At 31.8% G+C, this 12,868-nt stretch overlaps 3 protein-coding genes across 5 annotated transcripts; 1 reads left to right on the top strand and 2 right to left on the bottom strand.

Annotated features, from left to right (window-relative positions):
* The first annotated feature begins 1,033 nt into the window (after window positions 1-1,033).
* LOC108455624 (gibberellin-regulated protein 14-like) lies at window positions 1,034-2,022 on the top strand. The gene is made up of 4 exons (XM_017754164.1): window positions 1,034-1,090; window positions 1,185-1,217; window positions 1,402-1,768; window positions 1,838-2,022. The coding sequence occupies exons 1-4, from the start codon at window positions 1,034-1,036 to the stop codon at window positions 2,020-2,022; spliced, it is 642 nt and encodes a 213-aa protein (XP_017609653.1).
* Window positions 2,023-2,965: 943 nt separating this feature from the next.
* Window positions 2,966-6,818, bottom strand: LOC108454639 (uncharacterized). 3 transcript variants are annotated; one of them, XM_053019295.1, is made up of 8 exons: window positions 6,451-6,812; window positions 6,152-6,252; window positions 5,926-5,975; window positions 5,333-5,772; window positions 5,091-5,171; window positions 4,785-4,847; window positions 4,203-4,313; window positions 2,966-3,184 (listed from the first exon to the last, which is right to left on the bottom strand). In XM_053019295.1, the coding sequence occupies exons 1-7, from the start codon at window positions 6,493-6,495 to the stop codon at window positions 4,239-4,241; spliced, it is 855 nt and encodes a 284-aa protein (XP_052875255.1). In that variant the 5' UTR covers window positions 6,496-6,812; the 3' UTR covers window positions 2,966-3,184; window positions 4,203-4,238. The 3 variants fall into 3 exon arrangements, with proteins under 3 accessions (XP_052875255.1, XP_017608656.1, XP_017608655.1); XM_017753167.2 differs by lacking the exon at window positions 2,966-3,184 and having other exon boundaries at window positions 4,112-4,313; window positions 6,451-6,818; XM_017753166.2 differs by lacking the exon at window positions 2,966-3,184 and having other exon boundaries at window positions 4,112-4,595; window positions 6,451-6,815.
* Window positions 6,819-8,112: 1,294 nt separating this feature from the next.
* LOC108454537 (ferredoxin-thioredoxin reductase catalytic chain, chloroplastic-like) lies at window positions 8,113-12,468 on the bottom strand. The gene is made up of 6 exons (XM_017753032.2): window positions 12,040-12,468; window positions 11,640-11,752; window positions 10,563-10,612; window positions 10,367-10,438; window positions 9,284-9,344; window positions 8,113-8,417 (listed from the first exon to the last, which is right to left on the bottom strand). Exons 1-6 carry the CDS (start codon window positions 12,134-12,136, stop codon window positions 8,373-8,375), a joined length of 438 nt encoding a protein of 145 aa, XP_017608521.1. The 5' UTR covers window positions 12,137-12,468; the 3' UTR covers window positions 8,113-8,372.
* Window positions 12,469-12,868: the final 400 nt, after the last annotated feature.

The following is a 12,868-nucleotide window of genomic DNA, read 5'->3' as shown; positions in this document are numbered from 1 at the left end:
CCTCTTGTCTATTTCTGACTGTCCAGCTCTCTAAATGAAACGACATTTTCAACACCACTACATACTCCTTACGTCCTCTTTTGTTGTACATTTTATCAACAGCAATAAATAAGATTTTTCCTCATGTTATTACACTATAACCAAACAAGGCATAAGTGTGTTGGTTAATAAAATATTAGTTGACATACATAGGGGTAAGTAAAGCTCAATTCGATTCAATAAAATAAAATAAAACAAGATCTAATTTTGAGTTAATCAAAATGAGTTATTCGATTTTTTTTAGTCAACTTAAATAAATAATTCAAGTTTTGAGTTTAAATTGAGTTGAATTATACAATTCGAATAACTCGAATAATTCGAATAACAAATTGGTATAAATACCCCTTTGGTCCCTATCAATTTTGGAAATAAGCAAATTGGTGTCTCTCTAAACAATAATTACAAAAAAATTCAAAATAATTTTAAAATTCAAAATTTATTTTTTAATAAATTATAATTTTTTTAAAATCTAAAGAATATATAAAGAAAGTTGAATTTTCTAAAATAATAATTTTGGGGACATAAATAAGTTAATTAATTATTGAAGTTGATGTGTTATTTTTTTCTTATTTTTCTTTCAAAGAATTTTAAATATATATGATTTTAAATTTATGTACTCTAACATGAAATTAGTTATACTATAAAAAATTTAATTTGAATTGTTTAATTTTGTAATTTCAAGCAAACAATTTCACTGGGTTCGATTTGACTTGAATTTCATTTCAATTCAAACTCATTTCAAATCGAATTAAGATGATAAAATAAGATCAATTAACTCGATTAGCTTAAAAAAATTTTACTCAAATTAACTCAATCAGATCAAATGATCACCCTAGATAAAAAATAAAATCTTTAAAAATTATAAAAATATACTGATATGCGACATTCACACCTAAATCTAAACGACTGAGTGATTTGGTGAGTCACACCAAACTCCATTTAAACCTAGAATGAGCGATGCATCAAAAGAGTAGTGTAAGCAAAGCTCTCAACGATGGCTTCCAAAGCTCTGCTATTTCCATTGGCTGCTCTTCTGCTTGTTTCTACAAAGGTATAGGCTTAGGCTACCATCCATGCACTGTTTACCTATGGTTCTTAGTTGTTATTATCATCTAACTCAAACTTCATCTTTTTTGTTTTTCTAGGTTTCATCATATGAGCAAGAAGAGAAGCTTGAGGTTAGGTTTTTTTTTTTTTCCCAAACAATATTCAGCTAAAATCTTGAGCAAACATGACTTTTATATTTTCGGGTATATTCTATTTTGGAAAACAAGAATTTATATGCTATGAAAATGAACTTGCAGAGAATATAAGTTCTTCAACTTTCATCGTTTGCTGAAATTATTGCATATTCATATTCAGATAAAGTATGTTATAGTTCCTGATCCAGTCAAGGCACCTCCAGCCCCGGTTCAGACCCCAACTCCAGCACCCTCAGCCGAGGTTCTTAGTCCTCCATATGAACCACCAGCTCCACCACCAGTCAAGGTTCCTAGTCCTCCATATGAACCACCAGTCATGGCTCCTAGTCTCCCACATGAACCAACAGCTCCTACACCACCAGTCATGGCTCCTAGTCTCCCATATGAACCAACAGCACCTACACCACCAACTCAGCCACCCACTCCTCCATATATACCTCAAAATCCTACACCAGCACCTCCAGCCACAACTCCACCCCCAAACAAGCCACCAAGTCGAACATTTCCACCAGTTATAACAAAAAAGGGTAAAAAGAAAACACTACATTTTTATGTTTCCTTGTAAAATCAACTTTTCTGACAATTTGTACATGCAGATTGCATACCTTTATGTGGACCAAGATGCAAATTACACTCAAGGACTAAGCTATGCTTGAGAGCTTGTATCAGATGCTGTTACAAATGCAAATGTGTTCCACCAGGGACGTACGGAAACCGAGAAATATGTGGTAAATGTTACACAGAAATGAAAACCCGCTATAACAAGCCCAAGTGCCCTTGAAAACCCAAATCACACTTCTTGGGGTTTCTTTATATGCTTAGCTAAAAAAGCTTTCAGCAATAAATTTTTAGAGAAGGGAGAAAAACGATTAATTTCATTGTAATGCTTTTTAGTAATAGAATTAGATCAAACTTTTCGATTAATCCATCTGTTAATGAAATTCTTTTTTATGAAATTGTATTATAATTTAACCAAATTAAAATTGACTTAAAATCAAAATTGATTTAACCAAATCGAATTCACTCGATATTTCATACTTTGAAAACACAAAATATGTTACAACATGCTTTTTGTTTAGTCATTATGTGAGGGCTTAAATAATTTTCACATTATATGCCGGTTATTTTTTACTTGTATGATATTTATTAAGTAATTGTGTGAGTTTTATAAAAGAAATTAAAATAATTATAGAGATACGAGAGTCCTTAAAATATAGGATTTTGTAAGAAGATGCTTTAAGAGTTCATTTGGAAATAGATTATAAAGATTTTTGGAGATTTATGGGAGTAATTATCAACTCTCTACAGTCTTGCTAGACACCTACATAGAGAAAGAAAGAGTTGATTCCTTCATTTGTGTGGAATGTGTGAGCACTAATATATGAACAGGAGAGAATTTTTTGTGCCTTTTGTGAGAGCTTATTGTACACATATTTGAGCGTGATTACTGACCTTCTATGGGAGGGTTTAGGTTGAGAGTGAGTGTATACAAACTAAATAATCTTTGTGGTTGCAATTATGTACTAGATGAGCTTGGGTAGATTGGATGGTTAGCAAAGTTTGTACTACTAAAATTTCTATAGTGCCTTTGCTCTTTAAGTGAGGGCTTGTAGAAGTAGGTTGTTGAATTAAATTGTGTAAAGTCTTTATTTTTTATTTTATTTATCTTATTATTTTATTTTCTCGTCACAACGTCAATTACGCTTTCAAACTAAAACAGACTATTTATAGAACTTAATCAACTTTCATTATACATATATTATATAATATTACATAATATAATAATCATAGCACCTCATTACCCAAATCATGGATGATCCCTAACAAGAAGTGTCACACTCAATACACAACAGCATCTACAGTAACTTCTAGTCAATTTTGAGATATGTGTGATCCTAGCTCTTGCAAATCCAATAGTTCACCACTTGTATCCAATCTACGACCTATGCGTGGAGATGAAAATCCAACGTGTTAAGTATTTATATATTTAGTGGTGCTTAAATTATAAACATCATTAAAATTTATATAGTTATTGAAGAAATAAATTAGAAACCTGATAATGTTGCTGTGATACAAAACATAACATTCAACAAATTTCATATACATGTAACTTACTGAAAAAATTGTATGTTTGAACTTTGAAAATGATATTGTTAAGAAAGATGATCACTGCCATAAAATGAACATGAAAAGTATAAAAAAAATTATTTATTATATTATATACTCATTTATTCATACTCATGAAAACATTCTTTATTCTCATCGATAATTTCGTTTGGTAGTCTTCAATAAACTCTGTCCACTACGTCAAAAATTATTTTTAATGACATTTTGAAAGCGTCACGAAAACAACACAAAAAGGTCGTTGAAAGATTTTTTTGAGTTTTCATGATGTTTTATAGAAACATAAAAAATCATGCATGAAAGTAACTGTAAAGGCCACTGGTGCTATTCTTGTGACAATTTTAAATGTCAACGATAGTGAAATATTATCATGAAAAGTATTATATTCTCATACATACAACCTTTATAAAGGTGATGAGATAAGACTCTCTAGTTCATTTATGACCATAAGATGTTTTAATGAAATAATTAACAAAGCTTAATTTACATTTATTGATTAAATGCAAATGACCTTACAAATAAATTACCTTATAAGTGAAAGTTTAATATGAAAATTCTCCCTTTTTCATCTACCTTTTACTATAACATTAGACATTTTAAAACCTCACGTTAAACTCTATCGCATAACCCTTAAAGCTTGGACGAATAACTCACCCCTTAGATATGTCCCCATACCAATGGCAGAATATGGATAGAACACGAATGCCAAACATACTTAAAGAATCATAAAGAGCAATAAAGGGGTATTTGCCAGCCCAAGGAGAAATTTATCCATTATAATCTTTCAAATGAAAATATAACCTATTAGCTTTATAATCTAAGATTCTGAAACTTAACATATATTTAAGAGCTCCCATCAGTTTAAACAGCAAGTTAAAGTCTAATGATGTGTGGAAGATGCCGCCTTGAATGGGGCCTAAGAGCAAGCAAAAGTTTCTTTCTTGGTCCCTGCAAAAATCAACTAAAACTTCATCAAAACAAATAATTTAATCTTTTGGAATGCAAGATTGCAATGAAAATGATTAGGATCTCAATTCATATGATGGGATTATATAAAAAATGTCCTTTTAATATTAGAATATTTATGAGTCATCACTTTCCCCAAATGATTTCCGAACTTTTACAGCTGATAGTAACTCAGAACTTCCAATGCCAACAGCTAAATCGAGTCCCAAAATTGACATCTCTTGCCAAGTCTAATATCAAAGAGTTCCATTCAAGACCTTTAGCCTGTATTGAAAGTTTTTCAGGTTATTATATCCAACTATTTCTAGTTTCTTGAGCTACAATGAGCAGAGCTGGCATGTAGAAAACTTAACGAGTAAATCAGAACTTGATTTAATCGATAAGATGTTACAAGAAGCTCAATGTTCGTATACTTATAGCATGACCAAGAACACAAGCATGCATCAACATTACCATTGGTATCCCCAGCTCTTTGAGGTCTCTGTCTCCCATTTGCCTTAATGCAGTTATATCCACCTGCAATTACATGTATCAATTATCAAATTAGTCGAGGTTAAATGAAAATGGCAGCAATCGATCCAGAAAATTCAGAAGAAAACAGCATTTTTGCATGCCCCAAAAAACTACAGGTTACTAGGATAGTGGATGAGGCTCAAATCATGAATACGAAACAAAAGGGCATGTTGGTTTTTTCAAGATATATTTATGCCTACATTCCTAGGCATCATTTGTTCAAGTTAATAAAACCGAGTTACTTACTTCTTCAGCCGTAAAATGAATGGCATATTTCCCCAAACCGAGTGAGTTCAACAAGGCAACAACAGTGAAAGGTTCCTCATCCTGTCAACATTCGCATGTTAGACATATACATGTATCCAATACTCATATACCAGTCCAAGTAACATAGGGTCAAAGCAATATTTACAAGGTAAAAAGTAGGCTAACAAAAAAGATCCACCATATTAAGAAAAAATGAAGCTGTCGCTAGCAAGAAAACATACAACACGTGGCTTTCTCTGCATTATGCTGCTTATTGGTGCTGCATGACTGATTGGTATTGAAGTTATAGCTTTTCCTCTACCAGGCATCAGACCGAACTCACTTGAAGGATTGAAAATTCCATTGCTTGGAAACAGTTCATTCCTTGGAAGTGAAGTCGGTATTATTTTCGGCATCTCGGGAAAACCTCTAGATCCATCTATAGTTTGCAAGGAGTATATTTGGAAAACTTCCGTAATGCCATTGTGAGAGATTTGATTCAGATTGTTTATTCTGTTAGGTCCTGTTTCAGACATATGCTTGTTACGATTTTGTGGTGGCTGAATATGATTTGACGGTTTTTCCATGTTCCTCCGATAATCTTCAAAAGTATCCCGATACTGAAAAGGTCCACGTTTGCGCATCAGTTTAAATCGGAGGTCTTTTCCGGTAATCCAAGAACCTTCAGTGATATCACAACACCATAATCCATCAACAACCAAAGCATAAACTGATACATATACATATACGTATACATATACATATACATATACATATACATGTGTATATATAATATGAAGCCTAATTCAATCTAACAATTGTAATTAGCTACTACCTTGTCCTTTAAAGCCATTAGATCTCCACTGGACACCATTGATTTGTCGCCTGTGGAAATGACAACAAAAATGACTACACAAGACTATATATACAAGCATACAAGAATACAAGCATAGGATGAAACTAGTCATACCTTAAATTGGAAGAATATTTTGTGAACAAGAATTGATCTTTAAACAGCATGTGATTAAGACAAAAAGACAATAAAAATCAGAACAACAAACCTTCTGTTACCAACATTTCTCCAGGGTTTGTCTTGTAAGAATCTTCTGTTTCCATTCATTCTTCTATGGCCACCCATGGCATCATCTCCCATCTTCACCACCTAACAAAAGTAAATCATATTTTTCTTTATTACTTTGGTTAAATTTCCACTAGACCATAACAATATAAAGTGACTCAAAATGTCACAAAAGTACAGAGTTCTAACCGAAAACAAAAGAAACACAGTAATCATTGAAGAACCCAAAACCCCAAATGATAATAAAAATTGAAATTTGAGAGCCGAAGAGATTATGGGTACCTTGCTTGAGCCATCCCCGGTGATGGTAACTCTAAGTTTTGCCATATGTGACCAGAGAAATCAATAATGAAACTGTGGGATTTTATACTCAAGTTTTCTCACTTCCTTTGCTATTTAACATTAAGAGAGGTCAGGTCAATAAAGTAAGAGTTTTTTATGGTGAAATTTGTGTTTGAGGAAACTGTAAAGAAATTACATGGCAAAGAAGGAGAAGAAGACTTCAAGAAAAAGAAAGGAAGAAATTGGGGTCTACACTACAGCTCTTTGAGGTCAAGTCAATGCCGTATGGTTTCCTTCTTCTTCTTCTTTTTTTTTTTTTTTTTTTTTTTTTGTTAGTTGCTAAGACAGTCTTTGGTATCTGACAAAATTGTCACAAGCTAAAATCCTCTGGTTATTTTGTCTTTAAGACTAAACTCCTGATTTTCTTTTCACTCTTATAATAATAATAATAATAATAATAATAATAATAAGTAAAATAATTGTATTATGAGTTAAATTGTATTTTATTCTTTTATTAAAAACGAGTAAATTAATCTCTTCTAAATTAAAGATTAAAATAATTTTTCTATTAAAATTTTATCTATTTTTTTGTTAAAAATAATCTTTATATGTTAGCATAAGATAAATGTGACACGTCCCGTGTAATTGTCAACTACATAAGTTTTAACAGTAAAATTAGATTAATTTTTAACAAAATCAATTCACAATTTAATCTAATATATAGAGATTAATTTAACTATTTTTATAAAAATAAATAAAATATAATTTAACTCATTATTCAAAAATTTCTTTAATACTTTTACTGAAAAATGATCTTCAAGACGAAAATGATTTACATCAATTTTCAAAACAACAAATGACCAAAGAATTACTTGTGCTTTAGTTTAAATCATGGAACCAGATCCTGTTTCTATCATATTTATATCCACAAAAGAAGTTGCTCAACATATAGTTCATTGCCATTGATTCACCTTCGTTTGGCTTCTTATATCATCAAACATAGAATTGTATAAAAAAAAAAAAGTACTCATATGATGTAACTAATGTAATATTTTATGAGGTTGCTTGATCACAACTAACAAGCAAAGAAGATTTGTACCCAACAAAGGCAACATTTTTTATCACAAAAACATAAAACTTGCCAATTATGCTACAATTCAAAACACAAATAAGATTTTCTAAATATACATTCTAGTACATGAACTTGGCTTCAAGGTTCAAACTAGTACATAAAGTTTTTTTTTTTATCCAATTAAATCCCTAAACTTGACCTCAATGCTCAATTAAATTTTGAGTACTTCAATGCTTGGGTCATATAGCTCGCAAGTCTAATACAACTTTTAATTAGTATTAAAATCTCAATTAAAATTCAACTCGAATATATATATATATATATATATATATATATATATATATAATCTAGTTTGAAAAAACTCATTTACTACTAGATAAATAAACTCAATTGAGCTTCAAATTATGTATAGGCTTGAGCTTCTTATAAATTTTGCTTTTGACTCGACTCAATTACACTCCTAAAGGTAACTATATAAACTGACTATTCAAGTAGTCATAAGAGTAATTAAGACTCCAATAAGTCTTATGATGAAGACTATTTTGCTACCAAATATCATAACATTAACAATTAGCATTGACTAGTTTGAATTGATTATTCAAAATGTATAAACTCGAGTTTATTGCCAAATACAAATTAGTGCAGCAATTAGTACCATGTGTGCTGAAAAGGGTTCATAAAGGAGGGTAAAAGACATACATACAAAGAGTTTAACCACTGTAATTCCAGATCATATAGGAGTGAAGGTAGGTATAAAAAGAGAAAAAAAATTACCCTATTGACATACAAATATAATTTTCTTTTGGTATTTCTTTGGGGATTGGGAAATACAAGTTATGAATGTCTTGAACTACATGTTCGTTGTTGTTTCCTTGATCTCTTCCAGTGTGATGGACTGCACAGCAAAGAATATATATGATGTTGTTAGAACAGTAATTGTAAGATTAATATCTCTTATTTATGTGATGCTAGTAAATACTAGATAGTAAGAAACCTTTTTCTGTTCGAAAGAAAAGACTTTTCCAAGTACAAATAGATGTACATGTCTAAGCAACTACAAAGTAAAATCAAACCACCACAATGCACAACCGGAAATGATCAAGAACCTAGGTAAAGTAGGCTTGTAAACCCACATGATGGGACAAGAACCTAGATACTCAAGACCTAGGCCCTCAGCATTTGCCAATTATGCCGAGGCTTTGTTCGAAATAGTAGTAAGAAACCATCTTGCAGGTCCCTGTACTAATTTGAAGGGCAAATTAATCACTCTACTATTTATGTGTGCAATTTAGTCTATTTACATTTAATTTTTAAGCGAAGAAATAAAATTTTAAACAACAATATCCTTGAACGTCAAAAAACAATCCTTGTGTTTTAAAGTGATGGAAAAAAAAAAAAAAAGAACTCCAAAATTCACCATTTTTTTAAACAGGACAAAGACTAAAGTGCTCACCTTTTCTTTTTCCACATTACTTATATAACACATCAACATTTTTTATGGTCCAACCTTACCAATATTTACAGTTTTACCCGTTTGCTTCAAAATTAAATGTATAAGGACTAAATTGCTCTGAAGTCTATACTACAAGTAGCCACCCAATAGTTTAACCAATCAAGTACGAGTGTATGGGTTATCCAACATAGTTATGTTCAATTTTTTTCCGTTTTCTATGTATTGGAGAATTCTTGAAAGGTTATATCCTCGTACTCATGTCCAAAAATGTGACAGAAGAAAAAAGATTTAGGAAACCCAATACGCACCTGATCTTGGCCAGCAAAATCATTATCAGGAGTGAGAAAGAGCATGCAGTGACATTCTTTCCTGCCAAATAGTAGTATAAATTGAATAACTTAGATTAAACTAATGGAAACTGACATACAAAATGATAAGAGCATGCAGTTATATATAGTAGGATATGGATATGTGTTTTGACATGCATATGTTCGACTTTTGACATGTTTATCTATGTCTCTAGAGTGTGCTTGAAGGGTCATGTCCTGTATTCATGTCTTAAAATGTGCCAGATGCATGTACCTAGAGTCAGAAAAAACATAGCTCTATAAGGCAACAGCCTCAGACAAGGACATGCTTTGACTGTTATCGTTGATATTATGAAAGGTAAACTTTCAAATTATACAATAACTTTCCTTGCCATCAGAAAGAGGATAAACTTAGAACACACAGAAGAAGTTCTTCAATTTTTTGTTTCAGAAAACTGTTTGCCCTTGGATAAAAGAGAAATATAGCTTGAATCTTTCATTGTACAACTCAAAATGGAAGAAACAAAAGTACGACTCCATGAGTCAAAAATCAAATCCAAAGTAAATACTTAACGCCCTTGGCCACAATATTAATGATGACACAACAGGGAATCTCATCTTCCATGGATAATACCAGCTTTAACACAAATCCACCTTACTTTGCACCAAGTTTATTTTTCAACTATTCATTTGGTACACGTCTTGTTACTTCAATATTGAAAAAATGATCCCTGTAATAGCCTGATGTAGGATTATTTTTGAGTCGTTAAAGAATCATGGAAATCCTTCCCCCACATAATACCTTCAATATTATGATTATCTGCAGAAAGTGATTTGGAATCAATCCCATCATGACACTAAAGTTCCATTCTTAGTTTCATAAAATAGCTCTAGTTCTTTGGGACAGTGAGCTCCAGTTCAGAAGCACTGCTCGGTCACCCAGTTATAAAGGCCGTTATCAACTACGCCTTTCTAGTATGAATCAAAAGATATATCTACTTCCGGACTTCCCATATGATTCTAGAAGGAAGACCACTTTACATGAGGAATATACATTAAAAGATGCTATGACAATATATTTACCTTTCTCTCATAGGAACGCATGGACAATTCCAGAATCCCTGCCCTACCTCAGCAGCTTTGTCATCATAATGCCTGTAATAAATTGGGTTTTACCACTTAAATGTTATTAAATCTGATACAGATATAAACATGAAGATATTTAGGTGTAATAGGATTAACAATTCTGAACAATATTGAGAGGTCATAGATATTTTACCTACAAGGGCAAAGTGGGGCGCCCAACGTATCTTTATGCTCAGCTAGTCCCTGTTCAAATATCCGAAATGAGTTTTTGTGTATTATATAGTGAAAAGATGAGTGGACTAGATAAAAACTAGAACAATGTTTACACCTTTCAAGTTAGATTTCACGAGAAAATCCATCATTCAGAAAAATACATCACTCGAGAAGATCCAACCTAAGCACAGATTGGTTGGAATAGTAGAATATAGCATATAATCATTCTTCAATCTATCCTGTTGTTTATGAATTGGTCGTCCTTTCATCCACCATTTGCACACAAAGCACTGAAAAATGTTGAATTCAACTTCCCCAATAGAACAACTCCTAAACATGTGGAGCTCTAAATTCTCCAAAAGCACTTGGTCAAAATTGAATCGAAGAGAAGACTTTCCTCACTAGTTTAGCTTAAAGGCAGCACTGGATTCCTTCCAGTTATAACAAAGGCTTGGGATAACTAATGATTTTGTTTGAAACAGCGTTGAACAAAATACTTAATGATTCAAAATTTTCTAATTACCTTTGCCAGTCATTGCTTATTGATGCCATAAATCTCTTAAACATGTGAAGTTCTAAATTAACCGATAGAACTCAATCGAAACTGAAACGATGCAAAGATTTTTCTCAGTAGTTTAACTTTAAGGGCAGAACTCAATTCCTTCCAGTTACAACACAAGTTCACCAACTCAGAAATACTAAAGTTTTTGCTTGAAACAGTCTCGAATATAAAACTAGAAAATAGTATTTCTAATTACACCCTAAAGTATAGCTCTTCAAAGTCTTCTTCTTCTCATCTCAAAGTAAGATCTTGTAATCGAAAGAATATCATGTAGCTTCTTATGAACCACATTCACTGACTAACAACACTTTAAAATCAAACTCTAAGACTAATATGTGAAGCTTTTTGAGCTGCCATAATGACACAAAGGCTAATGGATGCGTCCTCTGCAATTCAGCCCTTTGAATATCTCACTTAGGGAGGGATCAAAACTGGGTAATGATTCCTATGTGGAGATTTTTCGAACCTAAGATGCAAACTGAATCTAAAGAATACCTTGATTACAACAGAAGTCACTCCCTTGTCCATACAGAAATATGTGCCTGAACGACGTGCATATTGTTCGGAGAATTTCCTCATTATTTCCACAGATTTCTCTGATGGTTCCACTGAAATGAAAAACCAAAGAACCCCAAAAAGGTCAACAACAAAAAGACGAACTTTGATTCACATAATCACATGATATTGAAACCCCAGGAATTTCATCAAACAGATAACAAACAGAGTAGCTCCAATTTATCGATTTCAAGCTAAAAACAAAAACAGAAGAAATTTTAAGTACATAATCACATAACATTCAAACCCCCAAGATAATGCAGCTCAAATCCATCAAACTGAAGCTTAAAATGACCATACAAAACTTGCGGTTTCAATGAAAAACAACCAAAGTTATTACCTTTAGCTCTGATTACAAAGCGTTGACGGGAAGTTCTGGGAGGGCAAGGAAGAGAAAAAATGCTTCCAAAGTTAAAGAAACTTGCTTGAAGAGTCATTGTTTTACTTGGCTTATTAACTGCAAAAAGAAACTAAAGCTTAATCTACTTTCCCTTGAAATGTGATCTTTTATAGTTTTGGATACTTGATGGAATCATGGGATTATTGGATTTTGGGTTTTTCAAAATTTTGCAGGGCTATCTCTCTACCACTTGTTTGTGAAAATATCTAACCAACAAATTACATAAGCCACTCATCAGTTTCTTTCTCAGCCATTAACCACTGATCTTCATCCATTGGTTTTTCAATTTCCTTTTCTGACAAAATAGGCCCCCGAGTTATTAGATATCATCAAATCTTCATTAAACTCTGTTTTTGTTTTTCTTCTCATTTTTTCTCCATAATATCATATATATATATATATATATATATATATATATATTTTCTTAAAATGCACAAATTTATTGCATTTAATAATTAAAATACATTAATGTCAAAAATAATTAAATTATATTAAATAATTTATATTATGTTTTAAATTTAACAGATTTATAAATAATACATTACAAAAAATGTAAGGAACAACTTAATCAATGGTTGAAATTGATCCTTAAAAAAATTTGATGGAGTTAAATAATATGGTAAGGTGTCTCTTACATTAATTAGTAATCGAGGGTTCGATCTTTACCCTAAGTATGGTGCAACTTTAAAACTCATGGCCAACATCTATTCCCTTAATTGGCCAATCGAATGTGGAGAATTAATTACTAGAGTGCTCCAATAGATACCTT

This window comes from Gossypium arboreum, chromosome 9 (assembly GCF_025698485.1).
Source record: "Gossypium arboreum isolate Shixiya-1 chromosome 9, ASM2569848v2, whole genome shotgun sequence".
Taxonomy (NCBI): Eukaryota; Viridiplantae; Streptophyta; class Magnoliopsida; order Malvales; family Malvaceae; genus Gossypium; species Gossypium arboreum.
This window is presented reverse-complemented; position numbering and strand designations above follow the sequence as displayed.

Coding starts and splice junctions, on each gene's coding strand:
- LOC108455624 (XM_017754164.1), top strand. CDS start 1,034: ATGGCTTCCAAAGCTCTGCTATTTCCATTGGCTGCTCTTCTGCTTGTT. Junction 1,091..1,184: donor TTCTGCTTGTTTCTACAAAG/GTATAGGCTTAG, acceptor TTGTTTTTCTAG/GTTTCATCATATGAGCAAGA. Junction 1,769..1,837: donor ACCAGTTATAACAAAAAAGG/GTAAAAAGAAAA, acceptor TTGTACATGCAG/ATTGCATACCTTTATGTGGA.
- LOC108454639 (XM_017753166.2), bottom strand. CDS start 6,495: ATGGCAAAACTTAGAGTTACCATCACCGGGGATGGCTCAAGCAAG. Junction 6,253..6,450: donor CCGGGGATGGCTCAAGCAAG/GTACCCATAATC, acceptor TACTTTTGTTAG/GTGGTGAAGATGGGAGATGA. Junction 4,848..5,090: donor TTCATTTTACGGCTGAAGAA/GTAAGTAACTCG, acceptor ATGTAATTGCAG/GTGGATATAACTGCATTAAG.
- LOC108454537 (XM_017753032.2), bottom strand. CDS start 12,136: ATGACTCTTCAAGCAAGTTTCTTTAACTTTGGAAGCATTTTTTCTCTT. Junction 10,439..10,562: donor GCCCCACTTTGCCCTTGTAG/GTAAAATATCTA, acceptor AATTTATTACAG/GCATTATGATGACAAAGCTG. Junction 9,345..10,366: donor TGCGTTCCTATGAGAGAAAG/GTAAATATATTG, acceptor ACTATTTGGCAG/GAAAGAATGTCACTGCATGC.